The sequence below is a fragment of the Perognathus longimembris genome, unplaced genomic scaffold (assembly GCF_023159225.1).
Source record: "Perognathus longimembris pacificus isolate PPM17 unplaced genomic scaffold, ASM2315922v1 HiC_scaffold_5664, whole genome shotgun sequence".
Taxonomy (NCBI): Eukaryota; Metazoa; Chordata; class Mammalia; order Rodentia; family Heteromyidae; genus Perognathus; species Perognathus longimembris.
Window position 1 is genome coordinate 180,849 of NW_025961116.1, and position 27,506 is coordinate 208,354.

Consider the following 27,506-nt stretch of genomic DNA (forward strand, 5'->3'; position numbering starts at 1 on the left):
ATCTGTTCCACGCATAGCCAGGTCTGGGGAGAGGCATTCCCTCCCCTGCACTTTCCTTTACAGTAAGATGATGAGAACGGCTGTTCCCCCAGACAGCCTAGCGGGGGAGGACTACAGTCATGTACAGGAGGCTCCCTGGAGCCCTTTCGCTTTTCATCCTCTAGCATTACGTTCTTCACAGCCAGGAAGGCCTTAGGATCTGCCTTTAAAAATAAAGAAGCCAGCCCAGGCCCTGTGTGTGCAGCTGCTAATCCAATCTCCAGCAAGACCTCGCGTCTTCTGAGCACTAGGGCCAAGCACTTTAGACTATTTCAGACTGAAATCCTGACGCTTGGTGTGCTATGGCGAGGCGGTGCTCTGTGAGGTGGGCCGTCGTGAGGATGGAGCCGTCGGTCCATGCTTCTCGAGCCTCCCTCACCAGCAACCGCGTCTGCCAGCACGCACACCTTGGGCCTCCCAGTCTCCAGAACCGGGAGGAATGGCTTTCTATTCCTCGTGTCAGCTGTTACTGCAGCGGTCTAAACAGACTTATGAAGACATGGAGTTCTAAATCTAGGTAAGTGGAGAACCCACTTTAAGCCTTAGTACTGCCTTGTGTTCCATAACTACTTAGCAGAAATTCCCTGTGGAGCCCTCCACCGGCTAGTGGTTCTTAGAGTTTCCCTCAAGATTTTGAGTGAACGGGTGGCTGGCAGAACGCACGCACACTAAACACAACCCCTCGTTGAGATTTTCTGTAGCTTTAACTACTTTTTTTTTTGTGCCAGTCCTGGGCCTTGGACTCAGGACCTGAGCACTGTCCCTGGCTTCTTTTTGCTCAAGGCTAGCACTCTGCCACTTGAGCCGCAGCGCCACTTCTGGCCATTTTCTGTATATGTGGTGCTGGGGAACCGAACCGAGGTCTTCATGTATACAAGGCAAGCGCTCTTGCCACTAGGCCATATCCCCAGCCCCTTTAACTCCTTTTTGAAACACTGGCAAATAGGTCTTAGTTACCAAAGCCCAGGCCTAAAATCATCACTAAGACACACCACCATGCCTGAAGAAAAATGAGCATACTTATGCAGAGCTTGGCTTTCCTTGTTTGATCTACATATTCAGTGCCCTGTATACCTTCCTGAGTAAGCATGAGATTCAAGTTAGAGACTGTAAAGCCTTTTGAGAATTGTTGGGTGTATAAAATTATTAATGTTCATATACCAAGAGAAGGGATGGAGGGAGAAGCAATGCTCTTCCCTGAAGGCAAAATTCACTCACAGAGGTGAGAACATCTTCACAATTGTGATTGGTATTCAATTCCTGGCCACTGGCATTAGCGGTAGACTTTTTAGGTCCAAGACCAGGACTCCGTCTCGGCACCTGACGCTTTGTGTTCTACCAACAGAGCCACCCCCAAGCCCCAGCAGTGGACATCTTAATACAGAAAAAGGGTTTTTTATTGAATCCAATCAAAAGTTTACAGTTTGGAGTTTTTTCGATCTTATAAATATAGAAATAAGTGAAAAATTAATTTTGTGGTATTATACCAGGACTAACTTACTGAATGGCAAAATAAATTACACAGTTTTCATTTTTTCAAAGTGACTTTGACCAACAAGTGAAAAGCACATCATTCCTATTGAGCTCCACTGGGATCCTGTGGTATAAACCCATCCAACTATGGGGCCAAGAGCTCGTTGAGAGCAGCCGCGCCGAGGAAGATGACGGCTGCATGGAGCGGGAGGAGCGCTGGGCCGCAGGACGCCGAGGGGTGGCTCTTGGGACTTGGAGCGGGAACGGAGCCTGCAGCTGCTGCAATGAGAACACAGTCACTGGTCAAGCACTCTGCCGACACCGTCTATTCTGAAATAACAGACGTGAGAGACTGAAATACCTCCAGCCACGAGCAGGCTCAAATCCGTGCGGCTTATTACACATCTCAGAGCACATTTCCATCTGCTCTAAGGACACGCTGCTCTGGCTTTTACCTAGGATTCCCTAGGCTTGGAAACCTCTATATGGCCAAGACCGGTGTTTTTTTTTTTTTCCTACTTGGCAACAGTAGGGTTTGAAAGCTTGGCCTTACACCTACTATGCTGGGGCTCTGACCCTTGCTAGTTATTTTGGAGACAGCCTAGCAAACTTTGAACCTTGCTATTCCAGATCTCTAGTAGCTAGCTTGTAGGCATGAGGCACCAGCAGTTCAAGTTGTCTAGAGTATCTTGTCAGCTTGTAAGTCCTACAAGCTGATAAAACCTTGTTTCCTACATACACGTATCTGTGGAGAAGCTGCTTCCTTTTCATCGGAACTAGTGAAGAGGAGCCATGGAGACCGCCTATCAGATCATCTGCTTTACACCTAACACACCCTGGTTTATACCTGTGGTTTTGTTTGTTATATGAGGGAGGCTTGACTACTAGAAGTTTCTCCACATGGGTAAACCAGTCATAGTTCCTAAGTGGAACCAAGAGAAATAGCCAGTGCGTTGCGTAGGCACCTTCATACCAGCTTGACATGGTCACAAAAGCATGCGGAGACAGAGGGGGTTGTGTTCATACACTCATGCATTGCAGTTAGTGCTGCTCAGGTTGACAGACCTGTTGGACGACTACCAAAGGAATTGATTCTGCAGTGCTAGGCACTGCACATGCTAGGCAAGTGCTGTGCTGCGGAGCCAACACCCCCAGCCTTTTCGCCCCCTTGCTGTGTGGCACATGCTGGCCTCAAGGGTGTAATCCTGCCCCAGCCTGAGCAGCTTGGATTCCAGTGCCTCTGTTGCCACCACCTCCCCCCCCCCTCACCTAAGATTTAGTTGCAGCCGGAGCAGAGATGGAAGGCTACACTTCCTGAAGCTCCAGACAGCCCTACACAATGAAAACCCAGCCGACTTCCTGTGAGCTTTCAAGACATGAAACTACAACTTTATGTGACCTGATGGCAGCCTCACCCATAAAATACTTTCTAAACTGGCCACTGGTGGCTCGCGCCTGTGATCCCAACCCCTCGGGAGGCTGAGATCTGAGACTGCCAGTCAACACAGCCAGGCAGGGAGGACTCCAGTGAACCACCGCAAAAAGCTGAAGTGGAGCTGGGGCTCAGGTGGCAGAGGGCTGTGAGCAATGAAGCTCAGGGATGGCGCCCCGGCTTTGAATTTGAGGCTCAGGAGTGGCACAAAAAATGAAAATGGGTCAGACGCCAGAGGCTCACACCTGAAATCCTAGCTACTCGGGAGGCAGAGATCTGAGTGAAGATCATGGTTTGAAGCCAGCCCAGGCAGGAAAGTCTATGAAACTTAACCTCCAATAAGCCACCAGAAAACAAGTAGAGCGGTGGCTCAAAGTAGTAGAGGGCTAGCCTTGAGCAAAAAAAGACTCAGGGACAGTGTCTAGGCCCTGAGTTCAAGTCTTATGACCAACAAAATAAAAATAAAATGGTAACCCCTCTGTACACCACCTTGATAATGAAATTTTCCCCCCCCTTTGGGGAGGAGGAAGAACTGAGGCTTAAACCCCAAGCTTCATACTAGACAAGCAACTACTCTATTTCCCAAAGCACACCCTCAGCCCTTTAGGGTAAACTGCAACCCTACTTAGGCCTCCCTGCCCAGTCTCTACCTCCTGGGCAGTTGGGATTGCAGGCATGAGTCCCAATACCCAGCCTCTGACAGTTTTAATAAGCATTGACCTTAAGTTACCTACTGTCCCTTGTTTTTCTTTGATTTCCTTATACTTCCTGTATAGAGTGTCTTCCAATCTTAACTCCAAATGTATTTGCATATAAAAATGTAAACTCTGTCCACTGAGCCAGTGTATTTCTATATTGAGATTGTCATTTTTAAGTCATAAATTACAGTCAGGACATACTGGTTTTTATGGTACAGGTATATCTGATCTATGGGTCTGATCTGAGAATAATATAAAGGCATCATAAAACATTTGCTATTTCAAGAAAAGAGTTGGGTCGAAAGGATTGAGAACCACTGTATTGAGCAGTAAAATATCTATGTACCATAAAAATTTTAAAAATCAGTATTCAAGAAACTAAGTCACAAATAGACATATAAATGTTTGAGCATATCATCGTACTCACTGTTATTCACTAAGCTCGCAACTTTCTCCTACTGACGAAAAAGTACAATTTTCATCTGTTCTATATTGCAGAGACAGTTACCAAATGAAGAAATAATTCTTACTAGGATTGTCGATGTTTATTTGACTTCTCTCTCCTAAAAATAAAAACAGTGTCTAAGTTAGCTGCATTATGCACCTATTTAGTTAGCCAGAAGATACAGAGCTGGTTACAGGGTCTGCGTGGGCTGAGGAGGCTCGTGGTGGGCTTGAAAGCCAAGCGCCAGTGCCAGGAGCCTGGGGTAGACATATATATATATAGATATGTGTGTGTGTATATATGTGTGTGTGATAAAAATCTGGATGCAAGACAAGTGTGTAGCAGGAAGTGGACAAGTCTTGGGAGTTTGCGTCCTGCTTGTCTCTCTGTAACCTTGCTGTGTTTTACATCCTCATCTCTGAAGTGGCAAGAACAGGGATTCCTTGGGTAGAACGAGGTCTTGCACACTGCGCTGGCACTGCAGAGAGCCTTCTAGAAGAAGGCTACCCAGCTGTGTGCTGCTTGGGAGGCGGGGAACGAGCCTGGGCTCTCGATGGGGGCTCTGGTCTTCCTTTCTGCGGGTGGCAGTCCTGTGCACAGTCCGCCCCCCCAGCTCACCCGTAACAGTCCTGTGTCCTGTGCACAGTCTCTCCCCCCCCCTGCGGTGACAGTCCTGTGTCCTGTGCACTGCCCCCCCCCGCGGCTCTGCGGTGACAGTCCTGTGCACAGTCCCCCCCCCATGCAGCTCATGGGGCTCTGCGGTGACAGTCCTGTGTCCTGTGCAGTCTCCCCCCCCCGCGGTGACAGTCCTGTGCAGTCCCCCCCCCCGCGGCTCTGTGGTGACAGTCCTGTGTCCTGTGCACAGACCCCCCCCAGCGGCTCTGCGGTGACAGTCTTGTGTCCTGTGCACAGTCCCCCCCCTGCAGCTTACGGGGCTCTGCGGTGACAGTCCTGTGTCCTGTGCACAGTCTCCCCCCCCCAGCTCACCGAGCTCTGCGGTGACAGTCCTGTGTCCTGTGCACTGTCCCCCCCCCTGCGGGTGCAGCTCATGGGGCTCTGCGGTGACAGTCCTGTGCCCTGTGCACAGTTTCCCTCCCCCGCCCCCCGCGTGCTCCCGTAGCCCCCTCCTCGGTTCTACGCCGGGAAGCCTGGCGAGCAGCCCATGCGCTGGGCCTGGCGAGACCTCCAGGCTTCCCCGGGGTAGGGGCGACCCGGCCGAACGCCCCACGGCACCCTTAAACCTGCGCTGACACCAAGACCGCGGCCAGGGGCCTCCCCCACGGAAGGGCGATTACCAGGCTTCCCGTCCGGCCGCACCTTCTTTCTTCCTGAATGGGAAGGAGGAGGAATTCCGTGAACGACCAGCGCTGCCTTTGCGACGGCACCGCGGTCTCCTCCCGAAGGGGCCGCCCTGGACCCGGACGGTGGAGGCTCGCGGGACGGGGGGAGGGGGAGCAAACGTCAACGCAAGACGGTAACTTGAGGGTGGGGACGGGCGGAGGGAGAGATTAGGGTGGACAACAAAGGAAGCGCCGCCCCCCCACGCCCCCGCCCCACGCCCCGGCTCCCCGCGCGCCCCCTGGGCCCCGCCCGGCGCGGCTTACCGGGCAGCGAGAAAGGCTCCGCAGCGCTCAGTCCTAGAACACGGATTTGCAGGCGTTCGAGTCCGCTCCGCTCCGGGGGCGCCCCGCGGCCCCCCAGCCGCCCCCAGGAGTGCGGGCGCGGAGGCCCCCCCCACTCCCCCTGCAGGCCCGCCCGGCTCCGGACCCGGCTCCCCTCCCGGCTAGGCGCGCCGCCCACGCCTCCTTACCTGGGGCCTCGGTGGGGTCCCGGCAGGTCGCATCTAAGGGCGGGAAACGCACCGTGAGCGGCGCTGGCCGGGTATGCGCCCCACCGCGCCCCGACCCGGCCCCGCGGTCCGTCCCGCAGCCCTGCGGCCGCCCCGCCCAGCGTCTACTTTCCACTTCACTGTCTTGCGCGGATTTTGTCCCGGGGCCTTGGGATCCGGGGCAGGGCCTTGGGGGCCGGGGCGGGGCCGGGGCGGGGTTGGGGGGCTGGAACGGGGCTGGGGCGCCTGGGGGGCTCCGTGGGAACCCGGGCCGCCGCGCTCGCCTCCCCGCCCCCGCTGGGAAGGGGCCGGGCCTTACCCTCCTCCGCGAGCTTCTGACTCTCCTCACCTAGGCCAAAACAAACGCGCGTCAGTGGGGGCCCGGACGCGCGGGCAACCGTGGCAGAGCTGCGCCGGGGGAGGGCATGGGGGGAGGGCTTGGGGGGCGGCGGGCTACTGTGGCAGAGCTGAGCCGGGGGAGGGCTTGGGGGCGGCGGGCTACTGTGGCAGAGCTGAGCCGGGGGAGGGCATGGGGGGAGGGCTTGGGGGGCGGCGGGCTACCGCGGCAGAGCTGAGCCGGGGGAGGGCATGGGGGGAGGGCTTGGGGGGCGGCGGGCTACCGTGGCAGAGCTGAGCCGGGCGGTGGCGGGCGGGGGGTGGGGGGAGGGCGGCCGGCCGCGGGCACCGCCCTGAGGGGCGCACGGCGAACGGGCTGGGCCCCCCCACCACGCACGGCGGGTCACTCCCTACACCGAGGGAAGCCGGAGGAACGGCGGCTACAGTGGGCCCGCAGGTTGGCGGGGCTCGGGCTGGAGGCCTGGCTTATGCATCGCCCCGACGGTGGAGGGAGAGCAAGAGGCCTCGAGCTCGAGCCCCGCGGGGAGGGGGGGCAGCCCGGCGGACGCACAGGTCCCGGGGCCCCGCGGGGGGGGGGGGCAGCCCGCGTATCACAGGTCCCGGGGCCCCGAGCTCGAGCCCCGCGGGGGGGCGGGGCAGCCCGCGGGCACACGTCCCGGGGATCGCGCCGAGGCTGAGCCGCCTCCTCCGTGAGGAAAACCGCATGGCGGCCGCACGGGCCTAACACGGTGGCGAGGAGCTCGAGGCGAGGGAGGGGCTGGCGCGGCGTCCGTGGGTCCGCGCAGACCGGAGCGCATCGGGTCGCCCAGGCCGGGAGGGCCGGCTCGGGAGGGGGGGTGGGGGAGTGGGCAGCCGGCGCCTCTGACCTCCCAGGCCGCGGGGTCGGGCACGGACGCCGCCTTCCGAGTTGTATCATGTGTGGGCGTTTTCTGACTTGACGGGAGCGGGGCCTGCGCGGTGTGAGCCATGGCCAGCCTGGCGGGAGGCCGCGGGCACAGGCCCCGGGCGGGCTGCACACGCGCCCCGCACACGCGCCCCGGGCGGGCTGCACACGCGCCCCGCACACGCGCCCCGCACACGCGCCGGGGGGGGCACCCTCCTGGAACCCTGTTCACCGCCCAGGCCCTCCCAGGCGGGGGGCGCCCGTCCCTTCCTCCCGCCGCCCCCCCCTCTGCCCTCTGGGGTCATCGCTGTCTAGCACCGACCCATGCTCCCCTGTGAATGCGGCTGCGCTTCTGTGAAACCTCGCAGCACAGTTCCAAAGTCACTTGCCTCTGTTTTCTTAGAAATCTTAATTAGCCCCAGACCAATCGTCTTCTTTGTTCTGAACCAGGTTGGCTGTAGGCCGGGTTTGAACGTGCCTGACACGGCTTCCACGTGCACACTGCTGTCTCTCTGGTGTCTCTGGGTCACCGCAGATAGAGCCCCCACTGTGCCTCCCGGCGCGGCTCCCCCCTCCACCCAGAGCTTGCACACTTCCCAGATGCCCACGGAGATCAAGTTCCTTTAGCAGCGGCTGCTTCTCCACTTCCTATCTGCCACCATTGCTTTATCAACACTACTAAGAAATGTACGCGCTAAACAACCTAGAAAGGATTTGATTTTTTTAAATTAACAGCGTACACACCAGGGACGTAGACATAGATGGGTTGGATATCATCTGAAATGCAAAATTTTTTTTAATACATGCTCCTATGTCACGGTCTGTGAGTGTGTGTGAGTGTGTGTGTGTGTTGTGTGCCTGTATGCTGGTCCTGGAGCTTGAACTTGGGGTCTGGGTGCTGTCCTGGAGCTTTGTACCACTTAAGCGGCAGCTGCGTGGACTTTTCGATGAGGGCTAGCTTTGAACCGTGATCCTGTCCCCTCATCCTCCTCAGCAGCCGGGACTACAGCAGGGCTGCCTTCCCCTAGTGCTGGCTGGGGTGACCCCGGGACTCTCCAGGGTTGAGTAACCGCAGGCGAGGGCTGGAGGCAGAACTCTCCACCAGAAAATAGTAACGGGCACGTGGCTGCCCTACTCCATCTCTACAAACTGACACTTACAGGGTTATCATTCCCTCACCAACATTGTAAATTCTTTTTTTTTTTTTTTAGTTTATGCAGGAAATAAATGTTTATTTCCCAGACATTTTAACATATGAGGATGAGAATTTTTCATACACTTAGTTGACTCTAAATAGTCTCATATTTTCCATTAATACCTGTTTTTTTTTCTTTTTACCCAATGTATTATTCTCCCTCCAGTCTTTACAAGGACATTTGGCCTTCAGGAGCTCAGGCCTCTTCCAGCCTTATTCTAGGCTGTGCTTCCCTTCCCATCATTCTGCTTCACTAATAACAGGAGGATCAAGCAAATAACTGTAAGCTTCCAGAGAGAGCGAACATATCACATAGAAAAGAACAGCAACTAAAATGATTTCAGTCTTACCAAAAGCAATAAATAGATATTAGAAGATAATAGGACAGTGTTTTCAAAATTCTGAAGGAAAATGATCTCAAACCCAGAATTCTTTTTTTTTTCCTCAAATTTTTATTATCAAACTGATGTACAGAGAGGTTACAGTTTCATACGTTGGGCATTGGATACATTTCTTGCACTGTTTGTTACCTTGTCCCTCATGCCCCCCTCCCTCCCCCCCTTTCCCTCCCCCCCCGGTGTTCAGTTCACTTAAACCAAACAGTTTTGCAAGTATTGCTTTTGTAGTTATTTATCTTTTTTTACCCTGTGTCTCTCAAATTTGGTATTCCCTTTGAATTTCCTATTTCCAATACCAATAAACACGGTTTCCAATATACTCAGATAAGATTATAGAGACAGTGTAGGTACAACCATAGGAAGGTGATACAAGAACATCATCAATAATAGAAACTACACATACACATAGGACGTTGAAAGTAGTTACAACTGTGATATATCAATTGTTTCCATAACATGGAGTTCATTTCACTTAGCATCATCTTATGTGTTCATAAGGGTATAGCTATTGGGCCTTGTGATGCTCTGCTATGGCTTGCCTAAGCCTGTACTAATTATTCCCAATAAGGGAGGCCATAGTGTCCATGTTTCTTTGGGTCTGGCTCACTTCACTTAGTAAAACTTTTTCCAATTCCTTCCATTTCCGTACAAATGGAACAATGTCATTCTTTCTGATAGAGGCATAAAATTCCATTGTGTATATGTACCACATTTTCCTGATCCATTCATCTATGGAGGGGCATCTGGGTTGGTTCCAGATTCTCGCTATGACAAATTGTGCTGCGATGAACATTGTTGTGCTGGTGGCATTACTGTGATTTTGTTTGTGGGCTTTTGGATAGATACCCAACAGTGGGGCTGCTGGGTCATAGGGGAGTTCTATATTGAGCCTTCTGAGGAATCTCCATACTGCTTGCCAGAGTGGCTGAACCAGTTTACATTCCCACCAACAATGAAGTAGGGTTCCCTTTTGGCCACATCCCCTCCAACAATTGTTATTATTAGTTTTCTTGATATATGACATTCTTGCTGGGGTGAGATGGAATCTCAATGTTGTTTTGATTTGCATTTCCTTTATGGCCAGTGATGTAGAGCATTTTCTCATATGTCTGTTGGCCATTCTCATTTCCTCATCAGAGAAGTTTCTTTGTAGGTCTTTAGCCCACTTGATGAGGGGGCTATTGGTTCTTTGCGGATTTGTTTTGGAAGAAGGTAATTTTTTTAGTTCTGCATATATTTTAGAGATGAGGCCTTTGTCCGTTGAATGGCTGGTAAAGATCTTCTCCCAGTCTGTGGGCTTTCTGTTTATCTTGCGAGCTATGTCCTTTGCCGTGCAGAAGCTCTGCAGTTTGATGCAGTCCCATTTGTCCAACCTTTCTTTGATTTGTAGCCTTTCAGGGTCTTTGTTAAGGAAGTTCTGTCCTGTGCCAAGGAGCCCAAGTGTCAAACCCAGAATTCTGTTCTGAGACTATTTGTGAATTTTACTTGAAGGTAGAATATGTTTTAAAAATATCTAAAGTCTTGTGTAACTTTTGGTGAATCTCCATCAAAAAGACAAAGTAAGCCTGGCACTGGTGCTTATAATCCTAGCTTCTCAGGAGACTGAGATCTGAGGATTGCAGTTCGAAACCAGCCTGGGCAGGAAAGTCCATGAGACTCTTATCTCCAGTAAACTATTCAGAAAAAGCTGGAAGTGATGCTATGGCTCAATTGGTACATCACTAGCCTTGCTCACAAAGAGGCTCAGGGACAGCACCCAAGCCCCTGAGTTCAAGTCCCAGTACCATTAAAAAAAAAAAAAGACAAAGTAAACCAAAACCAAAGAAGGCAGGCAATATTGGAAACAGGAGATCCATTGTGAAAAAATGTTAAAAGGATTATTTAAGGAGAGAGCTATGTCAGGGTGAAAAGGGAGATAATCTAGAATGATGCAGGTCCAAGGGTGTAAGGAGTGACTTCTCAGTGTTTTATACCTGTCATCGTAGCTACTCATGAAGCTGAGATCTGAAGATTGCATTTTGAAGTCATACTGAGCAAAAAAGTCCTCAAGACTATTTCCACCCATGAGTAGAAAAAGCTGAGAAAAATACTGCTATGATGTGGATGTGGTAGTACTTGCCTATAATCCCAGCTACCTGGGAAATAGGGAGGACAGCAGGTTGGGGCCAACCTGGGGAATACTAGTGAGATCTCATCTCAATCAGTAAACCCAGGGTGATGTGGGGTGTCTATCATCCCAGGGAAATGGAAAGCTGTAGGTATTAAGATTAAGGTCCAAGACTTGTGAAAGCAAAAGTAAGACCCTATCTGAAAATAATACTGTGCAAAAAGGGATAGGGGCATGGCTCAAGTGGTAGAATGTCTGTCTAGTAAATACAAGGCCCAATGATCAAACCCCAATAGTAGCAAGTAAAAAAGAAGAGGTGTGGTAGAGGAGCTTCTATGTGGACAGTTATATTATTGTCTGTGGTGACAGCAGATGTTCTATTATCCAGTAGAAATATATCAGCAATGTATGTGACTAAAATCTTTCTAGTGGACATACGAATAAAATGAAAATAAAACAGATGAAATTAATTTTAGTGGTATGTTTAACAATAAATACTAGTTTCAACATGGAAAATTATATTTTTGTAGTTTTCTAGCAATATTTGTATTCTTGAATATAGTATATATATATTTATATCCAACATTGTAAATTCTTAAGAAAAACCCAAACGCCTTGATTTGACTGAGGCACGGATGGAGTCAGCTGAAGCAGAACGGGAAATTAGAGATACACAGCTCCCAGAACCTGCTCACGGTCATCTTTAGTTTTTCAAACCCACGAAGTCTGGTGGTCTTGGGATAACACCACCCTGAGGGCCAGGGATTTCCTGATTCTGTCCTTTCACTGGAAGGAGATAATGTTGACTCTGCAGGAAGTAGAGTGCTTCTCTAGGGGATTGCAGGGCTGGCCTAGGAGGCCAAGCTGGGCCATCTCAAGGATGACCGTCAGGCAAGAACCCCCTGCCGCCCCCCCACGCCCCCCCCCCCCAGTGGTGGAGATGGTAACAAATGTGGATATGCAACAACATGCCTGACTTCCTCCCACTCCCCTCTCCTCCCTCCTCCCTCTAAAGCCTCTGCACAGGGCCCCCCCCCAATACAGCGCTAATAGCTAGCGTGTGTAAAGGGGGGATGGTGGGGCCGCGACAGGCAGGGGAGGTGGATGGGAGGCGTGATACTGATCAAGATGAATTAGAAACACCCATGTTGAATGGGAACCCTTTGAACAACTACTTAAAGATAATATAAAAATGACAACAAAAATTTAAAAAGGTAAAATAAGAAGCCCCTTCACAAACCTGAGTCGCTTGAGATGAGGCTCTCTGAGATAATAATCCCTCCCCCGCTTTTCTTTTCTGAGGGCACAGGCCCTTGAGTAAGTCTCACTTCCTCTCCACTGACTCTCACCTCCTGAGGGTTAGCTTTCCAGAGGAAGGAGGATGACTTGTGTACAGGAGAAAAGCAAAATCGAGCCTTGAAACAATGGCGCTGATAGGGGCATAGTGGTGGCCCAGCTCCAGTACACGACGGCACTGACAAGGTCCCCGCAGCCCTTACAGAGACAAGCACTTAGTGCACGCGTTACCTGGATTCGTGACGCACTCCTCGGTTTTCAGTCCTGAAACACAAAGATACAAGTTTACATACAATACAGTCTGGTAAAACGTTCTACTTAATCTGTGACTATTGTGAATCTAAGCTGTCAACTTCCAGTCTGTTAGATTCATAATTTAGTGGAATACAAATTTCAGGGAAAAAAAGGGTTTTTTAATTCAGCCACCAAATAGCTGCGCCTACCTTTTCTTTGTATCCACGGAAATTGGCTACAAGGCATACCTTTTCCAACTAAGCTGTGAGGTGACTGCAGAGTCATGAGGGGGACTTAGTCAAAGGACCCATCTAAGCTGGCTTTATTTCTGACCCACAGCTTAAGTTGCTAAATTTCTAAGTAGTGTGTTATGTGCTAAAGCATGACTAATACAGTTTAAAGGCTATTTGTCTACCATACAACCAGTTCTCACCAAACACTCACCTAGGTGTTGCTAAGGACATAGTTTATAGACATGCTTGAAATCTAAAGTCAATTACCTTTAAGTAATGGAGATCATCAAAGATAACAAGAGCTGATGCTTCTCACAAGAAGAGATGGAGGATAGATAAATTTGAAATAGATCACAAGCTCCCTCACGACTGTCATCCTAGCTGCTCAGGGGGCTGAGATCAGAGGATCACGGTTCAAAGCCAGCCCACAGCTACCAAGTAGGAAAGTCTGTGAGAATCTTATCTCCAGTGAATCACCCCCCCAAAAACCCACAAGTGAAGCTGCAGCTCCATTCATGGAGCACGAGAGCCTTGAGCAAAGAAGCTCAGGGAGAGCGTCCCGGCCCTGAGCTTAAGCCTGAGGCTTGGCATGCACTTGTGCACTTGCACGCTCACAGATGCACATTCACACCCCACACACAATGACACCTTTGAGAAACTCTTTTCGCAGACAGACGCGTAGTTACATCTTACTCTGGGGAACGAGATTCTGACTGAACCCAGGATTTTCGTCACCTTTAATAGCTTTGTTGTTGTGCTAGACACCGGACACACAGCCTCTGCAAGGCTTGCTTCGTTCCCAGGCCTCAGAAGCCGGGCAGTGTGGGCCCCGCGTTCCCCCCAGTGACCTGTAGGTGTCAGCAGAGGAATCCATAGAAATCAATCCCAGTTCCTCAGCTTCAACCACCACCCCGCAGGGCCGAGGCTGAGTCCTCAGTGCTCTTCAACAGGGTACATGTGAGTCTTCACAAAGCCTCCCTTGTGGTTATTCTGAACTTTTAGCTTCCGTGTAGCCTCGGGCCACTTCCTTTCCCCATGTACACACACACACACACACACACACACACACACACACACACTCTACGTGGGTCTGAGCCCTGGCTGCATCTCTTTTGTTCTACTCACAGCTAGAGTCTGTGGGTTTCTCTGCCCACTCCAGCCCACCGGCTAGGCACCAGTGCTGTCCTTGGTGGCCAGGGCTTTTCTCTAACCAGCTCTCCGTGGAGCATCCAAGGAGATACCATTTCTGACATCTCTGCAAGTTGGTTTCTACCTAGGATCGATTAGGACAATTTAACATTGGGGTGGAGGAGGGAAATCCGAGTTTGTGGTTTTGCCAATTTCCACCACACAGCAGTGCCTTTGAGGCAGGCACAACGCACAGGGACCCTAAGCAAAAGGGCCATAAGCAAAACACACTCTCCACATTACCAGGAAAGCTGACAAAACTGGGCATGTGCAGATGCCTGTTTGTTATATCAACTGCACTTGTCAACTGACCTGTTCATTAGAGAAATCACCACCCAAACTCCATCCAATGACCTACCCTCCTGGTTTTTGTTTCTTATTTTGGTGTCAGTCCTGGGTCTTGGACTTAGGGCCTGAGCACTGTCCCTGTCAAGGCTAGCACTCTACCACTTGAGCCACAGCACCACTTCCAGCTTTCTCTGTGTATGTGGTGCTGAGGAATCAAACCCAGGGCTTCATGCCTGCTAGGCAAGCACATTCCCAGCCGCTTGGCAACCTTTTTCTGTCTCTCTCTCACTACATTTCACATCTTGCCTGAATTCTTCTCTTGGCAATGTTAATGACTGCCCTGACTTCCCGTGATGCCTTCTCCACTTCCTGTGGTGTCAAGTTACCCACGAACAACCCATCTACAATATTCTTCAGAGAGAGAGAGAGAAAGAGAGAGAGAGCTCTCACAAAACTAATAGAGCTTGTTGTAATAATGATCAGTTATCGTTACTATCTTAATTATGTAACTTAGAAGTGAAACTTTGGGATCACAAGTATGTATGTACAGGAAACTGTATAGTGCGTATGGGATTTGGCCTCCAGCATCCCGTGGGGGTCTTGCAACATAGCCCTTCGATAAGAAGATAGGGAACTATGTAACTGGGCTTTGGCCAGATTTGAGCTACTCCTATTGAAGAGAAACCTGAAAGAAAACAGGTGCCTACAATTAGTTCCCATGAGCTAACTGGCTGGCTCTAGGTGGCTTGGCTGGATCAAGTCCCCTATGTGGTTGCACTTTTCCTTTCAACATTCCTTCACACATTCCAGCCAGTCATGACGGCACACGCTATCATCTCAATACGCTGGAGGCAGAGGCAAGAGAATCACACACTTAAGGTCAGCCTGGGCTACACAGCAAGTTCCTGGCCAGCCTAAGTGCCTCTGAGGTCTGCTACACGAGATCAAGGCCCTCCTGCCCTGAGGTCTACTACAGGTCTACTGCTCGACCCTGCAACAGTGGGCTCGACTCAGCTCTGCAACCACACTCCCAAGGCCAACTGCTCACCAGTCTGTGGAGTGTTGGAGAAGAAGGCAGGCAGTGGACGCAGCCTAGTGTGTTGCAGCAGGACACCACCAGACACAGGTCAACACAAGCCCTCCCAGTAGTCCCTGAAGATTCAAATATTCTTCCTACAGCCCCTACCATCTCCGTGACAAGGAAACGAGACTATTCGAGGGTGCAGGTGCCACCCTAGCTTAACAGTCCAGACACTGCAGAACTGGCCCAGGAGTGCGGCTTCTCTCCCTTCGGTGGCCTGGGCCTGCATCCCACTCAGGAAAGCCGAAAGCCCTGAGTATTTATAGTTCATTCATAATCCGCCCAGCCCCGATACACTTTACCAACCCAGCATTTTGTTTGCTCTCAACGCTCAACGGGGGCTGGTGGTTACACAGCTGCAAATTATAGAGGAAAGAGCGTCGGATCCACAGGAGGCCACTTCCATAAGAGAAAGAGATTTCATGAACCCTTTACTCACATATATCAAGGATAAAACCTTTGTGTTGAACTAGGGAAGGGGGGGGGCGACACCAGCACGGAAAGACACAGGGTCAAGGGTGAACCAATGCAACAGCAGTACTTACAAGACAGTGTGCTCTAAACCAACTGCCCAACTGGGGGGAGGAAGCGGGGGAGAGGGGAGGGGGGAGAACAGTGAGGGAGGAGGGAACAAGTTGGATGAGAAATGTACTCACTGCCTTACGTATGAAACTGTAACCCCTCTGTACATCACCTTGACAATAAACAAATTAATTAAAAAAGCCTTTGCATTTTCATAACTTTGGAAAGAAACAAAATATTCCAAACCTTCCAGGAAAAAACCAAGTCTTGGGCTGGGGGATGTAGCTCAGTCGGGGGTTGCTTTTCTAGAATGCGCAAGGCCCTAGGTCTGATCCCTAGAACCATAAAACGAAACAACAAAAACTCCCACAACAGGTGTCACTGAAAAGTTGAGTGACTAGAGTAGTGTTGTACTTTTTAATAACAGCTCCAGAATCTAGAAATCACTCAAGGACCTCTTTAAAGTTACAAAGAAAAAGAATCTCTGAAACCGAAACTCAAATCTACAAAAACTATCATTCAAGCTTAAAAGTAGGTTTTTGGTGTTGGACAAGGCCCCATTTCTCAGAGCCCTTCTGCAGAGCCCCACAGCCCGTCCCACCACGCAAAGCAGGAATGGTAAGGAAGAGGTGCAAACCCAAGAAGCAGGGCGAAGCCCGGCCCGGAGGGCAGTGGGGAGAGACCCCAGGATGCGCTGCAGGCCCACAGAGCTGGATGACAGGGGACAGGGGGCGGGGGAAGATTCAGTAGAGAAGGGGAGGAGGAGAAGAGGGGGAGGAGGAAAGCCAGGAACAAAAAACTATCTGATTTACTTAAATGTATTATGAGATTTCTGTCAAAGGATTTCCGAGGTAAATTAGCTATGGGATATAAAAAGGCAAAGAAAGAAAGAACTGGTAACTGACCCGGGGAAGAGAGGCACTTCGCATAGCAAACAGCTCCCTTGGGTTTAGCTGACTCGTCTTGGCTCTACTTGGAGAAGTGGAGTGGGGGAATGGTGGTTGTCAAATACATGGTGCAAACTGACCTAACAACCATCTCTTCCCCTCCTCCACCTCCCTTCCTCCTCCTCCTCTTCCTCCTCCCTTCCTCCTCCTCCTTCCTTCCTCCTCCTCTTCCTCCTTCCTTCCTCCTTCTCCTTCCTTCCTCCTCCTCCTCCCTTCCTCCTCCCTTCCTCCTCCTCTTCCTTCCTTGCTCCTCCCCCCCACCCCCGCATCTCCTTCTTTTGAGGCAGGTTCTCTATGCATCTCAGGCTGGCCTTGTTGCTTCTGCTGAGTTCTGGGATGATAGGCATGTCTCACCACACCTGGTCCCTGCGATAGCCATTTCTAATTCTTGTCTGCTTCCTGTACACATGAAGGCTAACAAGCTAATTGTGCCTCTCCTTTCTAAAACTTTCTTGTGGCTACGGGTGACCAAGAAACTTTAGTCTTAAAGCTTTTTCCCCAAAGCCTTTAGTAGACTTTACTTTGGACTGAATAGGTAGCTCTGTCTATCACCTGCTTGTTCGCTATTGGACGTGGATTGATCCTAGACAGGCAGCAACTCACACTAAAAGCGTGCACACACAATCCAACACTGGAGGATCACAAGGACAGAAGAGCCCGAGTTACTGATGACGGAGAGGGCCACTGCGTCAGATAGTCTAGCTCTACACTGAGGAAAACTGTCAGCGGGGTTTGCTGTCGAGGAGGAACGGGGTAACGACTTCTTCACAGATACAGAGAACATAAGACATCTTCTTTAGTGGGAATTCAATGGAAAATGTCTAATTTTTTTTTGTCAGTTGTGGGGCTAGAACTCTGGGCCTGGGCGCTGTCCCTGAGCTTTTCGGCTCAAAGCTGGTGTTCTACCACTTGAGCCACAGCACCACTTCCCTAAATGTTTTTAAATACACAAATAACATGCTAGTTACTCAGATATACAGTAGTTAATACTTGAAAAAAATGAAATAAGTAAACACGGACACCATGGAGGAGACAAATCCAGCGCTAGACGGGGCAGGGCCTGTCGCTTTCCATCATAAACCTTAGAGTAACCTTGCATCGTAACCTTCCCATCATCAACCTACCGGTTGCCGACACCAGCCCTATGGACATTTGGGCCAGATGATTATTCACTCTCCTTGTGGGTGGGGCTTTGCTGACCCCACCCACTATTTGCCAACAGCAATCCCATTTGCCCCCGTTGTAACTATGTTCTTTCTTTTTTCCAGACCATGCCAAAAGAGCCTGCAGGAGAAACTTGCCTGTTTGAAAGCTACTGCCTTGTAACAGTACCTCTCGTTCTTTTAAACTTTCATTCATCCTTTTTCTCTGATGTGATGGCTAAGCAGCCGCAGGAAAGGGGCTAGGCATGGGAGCTGCCTGCCTTGGTTCTCCTTTCAAACACCTCTGTCTTGGACCTGACCCCTCTCCCTTCCCCGAGGAGCAAGCCACAGAGACGCTTACCACCTAGAAACGAGCACTCGTAATGGCTGCAGGTCTTGTTTGTGCTCTGAAGGAGAAGGTTCTTCCCGTTCCCTTCTTGTGACACTTGAAACACCTCGTTCAGCGGCACTAACACTGCTTTGGTCAAGGAATGTCTCCACGGCCACGCCGAAGCACGTGTGGATGGTGAGCCCGACGCGCCCGTCGCCGGCGGCCTGGAGTCCGGCCGCCCGTGCCAGGGTGAAGCTGCCCAGCCTGGCGTGGCCCTGCCTGGGCTCGGCCGGGGCGGCGGGCCTCGAGGCGTACACCGCGGGCGCGTAGCTCTCTGCACAGTGTCCTCGCAGCAGCTGCGGGGCTCTGGTCAGGTAAAAGTGGAAGGCCTTGAGCTGGAAGTCATAGATGTAATCTTTCCGGGATTTCCCGGCCACCTCCACGGCTTTGTTGAACAGATGAGAAATGGGAGTTTGTTCTTGAGCTTCGGAAATGTACAGCAGCAAGGCTATCCCGTGGTTGTCCTTAAAACTCCTAGGGACAGAGACCCGAGGCTTCCGGGCCTCCCACTTGCTTCTGGCATTTTCCCACGCAGCTCGGAAGAGCTGATGGCTTGCTTTCTCCTCCTCGAGCAGCTGGGGAACATATTTCATCTCCATCCTGTTAGAACATTTCAGGTATTCATCGTCAAATGCATCACCAGCCATGTCTAACATCTCAACCTTCACCTTCAAGGGAAAAGGAAAGTGATACTCTTGAAATAAGGGATTTAGTGAATATGATTTTCTTTCCTGCCATTATCCCCAGAGAATCTCTCCTTACGTGTAACCAGCTTTGGATATAACTTTGATGAAGTGTACTCCATTGCTATTGATAACCCTTCTCAGCTGTGACGTATTTATAAAGAAGAGTAAAGGCCAGAGGATGAGAGGTGTGGGAGGAGTGTGCCTATAACTCCTTTGTCTGAGCTCTGTGGTGCAGAGGAAATGCAAGCACTTGGTGGCACTCCTAGCTCACGCCCTCGAGACTGAGACTAAGGTGAAATACTGTATGTAAATACCGTACATAACAAATAAGCACATGGTCACTAACGTATCTTTTTTTTTTTCTCTGAGAATGCTCTCTCCTTTGTCCATACGGCAGGGGTGGGGTTTACTCTTGGTATTTCCAAACATTCTGAAACAAGGAAAAGGAAATTTTTCATCCTGCAAAATGACAAGCTCTGCAGGCAACACCGGCTTGGAGCTTTCAGTAATTATCCTTCTCGTCCCATAGGGGAGACAGAGTAAAGAAAGGCAACAAAGAAGGACTTGCAAAACAGAGAGAGGCAGGAAAGAAAGATGAGGCCTGAAAAACACAAGGCCCTTATGCCAGTCCTAAGAACCAATAAATCCCCTTCTTTCTTGAGCAAGTTTGAACTGTGTTTCTGTTACATGCAACAGAAATGCCTCATGCATCCTCTGAATGATGCGCATGCTCCTAGGCCACAAGAAGCAGAGTAGTGTCACATTAATTTGAAGCCAGATATAGGTGGGTTCAATTCTATTTCTATTACTAACCACATGCTAACAACATCTGGAAAAGTTACTCGCCATTCTGAGTTTAAAATTTTCATTTGTGAATTCGGGTAAGAGTATACATTTTTTTTGATATAGTAGGATTTTAATCTAGAGCCTTACACTTGCTTGGAAAGTGCTCTGCCACTTGAGCCCTGCCCTAGCCCCTTCACACTAGCTTCACCAGGGTCAGCCTCTGACTATGGCTCTCTTATCTATGACCTATGTGTCTTGCAGACATATGCCCACCGTGTCTTCCTTATTGATTGAGATGGGGGTTTTATTAACTTTTTGCCCAGGTTGGCCTCAAATTGTGCTCCTCTCCATCTCTGCCTCCCGAGTAGCTAGTATTACAGGCAAGAGTCACTACATCCAGCTGAGTAAGTAATTTTAATTGTCAATTGTTGTGAGAATTATATTACGTACTGAAGGGGCTGGAAATGTGGCCTAGTGGTGGAACGCTTGCCTAGCCTGCATGAAGCCCTGCATTCGATTCTTCAGCACCACATAAACATAAAAAGCCGGAAGTGGCGCTTGTGGCTCAGGTGGCAGAGTGCTAGCCTTGAGCAAAAAGAAGCCAGGGACAGTGCTCAGGCCCTGAGTTCAAGCCCCAGGACTGGCAACAAATAAACAAACAAACAAACAAACAAAAAACACCCCATACTGAATATATTCAAAGTAGTTAGCTCAAATTTGAACTACATCAATCAGTCAACAAACTCATGTGGTTACTGATTATTATTTTATGACAGGGATTATATGTTATCTGTTTTTCTGAATAAAACTCCTAACTTATGTTGAATGCTTGAAATCCAAGAACCTAGCAAAGAACCTGGAAAATATCAGCATAAACTAAGTAAGAGCCCTATAATCTGACTTGATAGATCAAAAACTATGATGAGCGAATCTGCCCAAGAACACTACCTATGTATGGGTTTCTACAAAGAAAAATGCTTGTTTTCTACTCTCCCATACCTGTATGGGCAGGTATGTGAGCATAGGAGACTCAACTGGAGACTTCATGGAGGAATCTAGTGAGGCGCTGAGAAGGCTACAAGTTCCATATAAATGAGTTATTGGGGGAGGTACATGCAAGGGGGAGGGGAAAAATTCTTTTAAAGTAAACCAAAAACGGTATCATTTCCCTACTATTCCTTCTCTCCCTAAAAATCAAACTTCTTGAGGGAAGTACCTAGTCCAGCCGTCTCCCCATCGCTTCCCATTTTCATCTCAACCTTCCCCTTACTTCCCCCGCCCCTGCCCCCATTCCTCTTCCCAGGGAGCTCTCACTCTGGCTCTTGGGAAAAGGCTTTTCTTCTTAGGCTCCTCTGCAAGGCCCATGCATTACAGCTGCCCACTACGCTGGCATGTCTCAAGGCCACTTGTTTTTCTAACCTTCAACTCTATCCCAGGGCAATTATGCGTATGTTTTCCTATCACCTAAGTACTCTGACTTGTCTTGTAATTGCCAGGTCTATGTACTAACTGCCTACTTAATGCCTCCATGTGAATGCCCAAGAAAAGATGCTGCTAACCTAGCTAACTGGAAGCAAGAGTCTCACAGACTTTCCTGCCCGGTCTGGCTCTGAACTGTGATCCTCAGATCTCAACCTCCTTGCTACTTAGGCGAGGATCACAGGCGTGAGCCACCAGTGCTTGGCAGCCACTGCCATTTTTAAAAGATGAGGAAACTGGAGAATGGTGGAAGAAGTGACTTTGATCAAGATGCACTGTACACATAAATGGGCATTTTAAACTGAAACTCCTTCGTACAACCATTTGGAATAATAAATATGAAGAAACTAGGACACAGAGAGATTGAGTCTCGTATGGAGTTGGGACTTGGCTCTGGCAGTCTTGGTGCCAAACTCTTGTCCTCTGAACCGAAAGGCTCTGTTGCTTTTAGGACATCTTCACCTTTCTAATGATTTAGACCACTGCCAGTTATATGGCACTTTTAACAGAGTGTAATTTTTTTTCAGGAGAGTACTTTATATGCATATAGAAAAATAATGAAACCCATTAAAAATGTTAAAAAAAATAGAGGAGATGAATTTGGTTAAAACAAGTGTACAAATATCACAATGAAACCCCTTATACAAGCAATATATGCTCATATACATTAATAAATCCTTATGGAAAGTTAGACAGTTATAAACTCCACTTTATAGATTAGAAAACTGGGACAGAATTAGAAGTTGCTTTGGTAAATAGCCACAGAACATTCTGCTAGGGAAGTCGCTAAGACCCCTGTTATTCCTGGGTTTGTAGGTCAAATTCTCCTCATGGGAATTTGAGCTTCAGGAGATCAAATCACTGCTGTCTCAGAGTCAAGAAATTCACCTTCCGCTGCAGCACAGAATGTACCAGATTCAGCCTGGCACCGAGGCCTGGTTTATCTTTAAGACTTGAACCTAAGACATCAGGCCCTGAAACCCCTTCCCATATTACTCACGTCATATTAAGAGCTAATCTGGTATGTTCCTATCTTCCTTCTGCATTAAGCTAGTATCCACATGTTTAATTTTAGACATAAAACTTTTCTGGCCAGATACCACTGCTGATTGTGTTCTGAACAGTGTGTTCTTTGAGCAGTGATAAAACTCACAAATGCTACCACTATTCAGAAACAATTGAATGGATGCTAAAAAGCAGGCACAAAAGTTTAGCAGAACAAGCTGATTATTACTTTCTTCCTTTGATTTATTCAATGAGAACTGATGACATCCAACTGCCAAAAATTTATTATAAACATGTGGAAATTACTTAAGTATTTCAAAACAGTAATAAAACACATGCATTAAAATTGTTTTGCAAAAAGCATACTGCAAATGCACATTAGAGCCATAAGGAACCACTTCGTGACCACTTAGATGCTTAACAGAAGCCAGGCCTAAGCCACAGGGCGGCATGTGCCTGTGTTCTGTTACTTGGAAGGTGAGAGACAGGAGGAATGTGGTTTGAGGCCAGCCCAGGGAAAAAGGTCAGCAAGATCCCTTCTCACTAACAGTCCAGACGCAGAATCCCAGCTAACTGGGAGACAAAGGTAACGAGGAGAATCATGGTCTGAGACTAGCCTGTGCAAAGCATAAAAACAACAACAAAAAACCCCACAAGACTTGATCTAAAAAATACTGAAAATCAAAACGACTAGGGTATGGCTCAAGTGGTAGAGCACTTGCCTAACAAGCATGAGGTTCTGAGTTCAAGTACCAGTACTGCAAAAGAACACACAACCAAAACCCAGGAAAACAATGCATAACACAGGCTACAGAAAAACCCAAATACACTGCTTGTGCAGCACCACAGCAAACACTTTGGCAGTAGCTCAAAAAAGTTAATCATAAAGCTACCAGCTTACCTAGCAATTTCACCTTAGGTATATAACAAAGAGAATTGAAACTTACACTCACAATAATGAGTGATTCTGTTATCATGGCATGGAAAACATGACCTCAGCTAATCTATTTTCACTTAAACATATATTTTCTACATAAGTAAATTACTGTATAATACTACCAAATAGTGCTTACATTCCTCCCCCATAAGTCTGTAATTCTAAAAAACCTAAATAATAAGAGAAAATTTACACTTGAAGGAGAAAGGGAAAAAGACAGAGGATAAATAATTTTGAGATCTGCTGCAACTATTAATGAAACCAGCATAAAGAACCTGAAAGCAGGGGCTGGGGAGTGCCTGCCTCATATACATGAGGCCCTGGGTTCGATTCCCCAGCACCACATATACAGAAAAGGGCCAGAAGTGGCGCTGTGGCTCAAGTAGCAGAGTGCTAGCCTTGAGCAAGAAGAAGCCAGGGACAGTGCTCAGGCCCAGAGTCCAAGCCCCAGGACTGGCCAAAAAAAAAAAAAAAAAAAAAAAAGAACCTGAAAGCAACGGGGCACTGAGGTAGGGGAAAGAAACAAGCTCCGCAGGGGGAGGTGGAATACTAGCTAACAAGAGGGAGCTGACCAATGAGGGTGAAAGGATGGATACTGAACAAGTAGATTGACCAATAAAACGTCCTGAAACGGTATTAGAAAGCCTGGTGGAAGGGAGTGTGATAGCAGTAGGATTGATTGGAATACATTGTATATGTGTATGGAAATGTCACAATGAAATCTTCTCTTGTACAGCTAATGTATGCTAGTAAATAATAAGCTATGAAAAAATAAAACCTATGCTCACCACAAAACCTGTACACAAATGTCATAGCAACATTTTTTCCAACAGCTACAAAGTGGAAACAACCCAATGTCCCCCAATTGATGAACGGATAAACAAAATGTGGTACAATCAGACATTGCCATTATTGTGCAGCAGTAAAAAGAACGAGATATTAGTATGTGCTATAACACAGCCCTTGAAACATAATGCTAAGTTAAGAAACTAGATATACAAGACAATCCATTGCAAGAGTCCATTCAAATGAAATGCTCAGAGTGGGTAAATCCATGAGACACCAAGTAGCTTGCTGGTTGCTGGGGTGTGGAGGAGAAAGGAACGGGAGCAGACCACCAACAGGTGAAGGGATTCTCTGAAGGATGATGAAGGTGTTATGCAAACACATAGTAGTGATGCTTTCACAACAAAGTGAATGCTTAAAAAGAACAGAATCTAAGTTTAAAATGATGAAATGTATGGCATGTGAATTACAGTGCAACTTAAATGAAATAGAATGTGCAAGCAACAGAATACACAATGAGTCTCTAGACAAAGGATCAAAATGTCAAGTTCAAAAATGGGTAAAATGTGAAGAATTTAAAGTATTTTAAGGAAGGCTCTTGATCAGAGCAAAAAAATCAAATAAGATACCTGTTTCATATTATATGTAAAAATACATTACAAAATATTAAACATTTAAAAAGAAAATCATAGTTCCTTTTCCCCTCCCCCCTTTTTTTATGCAGTACAGGGTTTGAGTTCAGGAACTTGTGCTTGCTAGACAAATGGGTATTCTATCACTTGGATCATGCATCTAGCTCCCAAAATAATAAAGTGTGTACCAGGAAAACAAAACTATGAGGAGCTGGAGCTGGGTATGGTGGCACAGCCCTGTGATCCCAGCTACTCAAGAGGTGGAGATTGGGAGGACTGGGGTACAAAGTCACCCTGGAGCAAAATCAAAGGGTGGAGGGAGAGCCTATCTCCCAGTTCAATGAACAAGCAGACATTGTAGTGTTCTACCTAGGGTCTGAACTTTCAGGGAGGAAGAGGTAGGAAGACTTGACTTGAAAAGTAACCAAAGCCCCCAAAAAAGCTGGGGACATAGTTCAAGTGTCTATCAAACACAAGGCCTTGAATTCAAACACCAGTATTGACTGAGAAAGAGAAAAAAAAAAACTATACACACAATCTATGGCGAAAGAGTCATCAGCTTAACAAAAAAATGTAAATAAGTAATGCAATATTACCTTATTTGTAAAAGACATATATATATATATATAGGCATGTAGAGACATGTAACACAGTAGAGACATGTAACACAGTAATAACTTTAAAAGCAATGTAAGGGGCTGGGAATATGGTCTAATGGCAAGAGTGTTTGCCTCGTATACATGAAGCCCTGGGTTTGATTCCTCAGCAACACATATATAGAAAATGGCCAGAATGGCGCTGTGGCTCAAGTGGCTGAGTGCTAGCCTTGAGCAAAAAGAAGCCAGGGACAGTGCTCAGGCCCTGAGTCCAAGGCCCAGGACTGGCAAAAAAAAAACAAAGAAAGATAAATAAATAAATAAAAGCAACGTAAGAAATATACTGTGTATGGTACAAACCTTTTTTTGGTGTCAATTATATACACACAGAGAGAAAAGTTAAAAAGGCAATATATCACAACATCTCAAAGTCTTTCAGAGATATTGTGAATGACTTTTGTTGTCTTCTTTGCTTAATTGTAATTTTTTATCTTTTTAGAGCATACACAGGAGCATGCATACACACACACACACACACACACACTTGTAAAATGGGGAGGGGGGAAGCAACTTGCAACACTTCCATTTACCTATCCATCCGACCTTCTCTTATCTCCATACAGATGCCCCAGCGATGTTATATCAAGTGTTCATTCCAGAGGCCATGCTTCCCATTCTCAACATTACCTGGAAGATGTCCATTAGAATCAAGGCTGCCAGCAGCTTAGTGACCATTTCAAAACGGCACATCTTCATTTTTCTCTTCTAAATGAAGAGGGAACAAAACTCCACTTCAGTAGACTTACTAACGAGGTTTAGTGGAACAAGGACACTGTAGATATTTTAATGATAGGCAGACATTTTGAGGGTCCGGAAATGACCCACTGTAAGCACCTAATGACCACAAATGCCAGTAAACCATTAGGTCTGTCTAGCACCTTCACCCAGGGATAAGGAAATAAAAATCCAGACAACTTCAGTGATCTGCTCAGAATGAAATGTGTCTAGTTCTGTACTCCTCCAGACATGTTTCTTCTACTAGAGTTTCTAGGAGATATACTGTTTTCCTAGCTATGAATGTCCCATTAATCCACACAGTCGAACTGTAACCACAGTCTCAACTTGGACCTGTGCTCCCAGTTTCTAAGGGTTCTCTAAGTGTTCTACACACTACCTTCCATTCTTCTACCTTCTTTGTAAGCTCTATCATGCCCATTTGACTGGGAGGCAGGAGATGAAAAGGCAGGTTATACAAGGTGACTGACTCCCTTCCTCAAACATTCACAATCCACTTCTGAAGGCAGCAAATGAGAATAAGAAGAAAATGAGTAGGCACCAATTCTAACAAAATTATATAACTCTACTGGCACAATGCCCAGTATTCAGCCAGTGTTTATGATACTGTAAGGAGTAAACAGAAGGGTAAGAGGAGCTCAAAGGCTAACACTTTCCCAGTCATTAAACAATTCAATTAAAGGACACAACAGGCTGGTTCATACCTCCAATCAAGTTAACATTATCCTAATTAAATAGGAATGAATAGCATAGGAGAATCTGGGAAGTCTTTTTATTTAGCTCTTTAGTCCCAGGTTCTCATCTTTCTTTAGAAGCAGTTTTTTTAAAACTAAAGATTAAAATATAGTACCAAAATGTCACTTTTGCATTAAAACTTCCATTTCTAAACAATACTTGGAATATAGTATTTGGTAGCTAACTAACACCAGGCAGTATGCGTCAAGCAGGCCGTGAATCAGGGTTTTCTCAATAATGCTTCATTCTGTATTGAGTGCAAAAAAGTTAAAATGTTTTACCTGGCTTTTATGCCTTTGAAGGAAGTTCAAATGACGCCAGGTCTCACACGGATCCCGTCTTAGCTGCAGTGAGTGTCTTTGGGATGGGATGTTGTTGACGTGAGTGCTGAGAAGTGAATGCTTGTCTTTTTATAAACACCCCAGCAGCAGCTTGGCAGAGGCACATTACCCCATTTGTGTTCTGTTATTTATATCTGGCCCCCACACTATGCTTTGGAATGACTGCTGTTAACACTTTAAATCTCTAAGAGGCTGGTAAAGCCACCAGCAAGTCCTTGTAGATACGCAGCAAGTCCAGCCACAGTGCTGAGCTTCCTCAGAAAAAAATCATTTCCCACTGTCGGCCCTTGACATGGGATGTCAGAGTGAAGCACAGCTGCACATTGGCTCCAGGGCTCAGGGGACTGACAGGGCTTCCTCCCTCCTGTAACGGCCATGGCTGCTGCCATTCATTCATTCAACCAGCTTACAGCATTTCAGGTAATGGGCCAGGCATACAGGCAAGTAAAACAAAGTGCAGAGAAGACTCACAGTCGAACACACAAGCGTGCATACTTAATCTGGATGCCATGCCGATCTTAGGCGTAGGCCGTGTGCTGTGAGAACCCCAG

At 47.9% G+C, this 27,506-nt stretch overlaps 1 protein-coding gene and 1 long non-coding RNA gene across 2 annotated transcripts; both read right to left on the reverse strand.

Moving 5' to 3' along the window:
- Nucleotides 1-1,530: 1,530 nt before the first annotated feature.
- LOC125345451 (ecto-ADP-ribosyltransferase 3-like) lies at nt 1,531-26,982 on the reverse strand. The gene is given in 7 exon segments (XM_048337607.1): nt 1,531-1,788; nt 7,900-7,932; nt 12,383-12,415; nt 18,148-18,260; nt 18,262-18,845; nt 25,772-25,849; nt 26,896-26,982. Coding segments are annotated over 6 exon segments (963 nt in total). The 5' UTR covers nt 25,841-25,849; nt 26,896-26,982; the 3' UTR covers nt 1,531-1,657.
- On the reverse strand, nt 4,077-5,940 carry LOC125345452. The gene is made up of 4 exons (XR_007209733.1): nt 5,898-5,940; nt 5,692-5,724; nt 5,383-5,415; nt 4,077-4,205 (listed from the first exon to the last, which is right to left on the reverse strand). It is a non-coding gene; the product is annotated as an uncharacterized LOC125345452 (long non-coding RNA).
- Nucleotides 26,983-27,506: the final 524 nt, after the last annotated feature.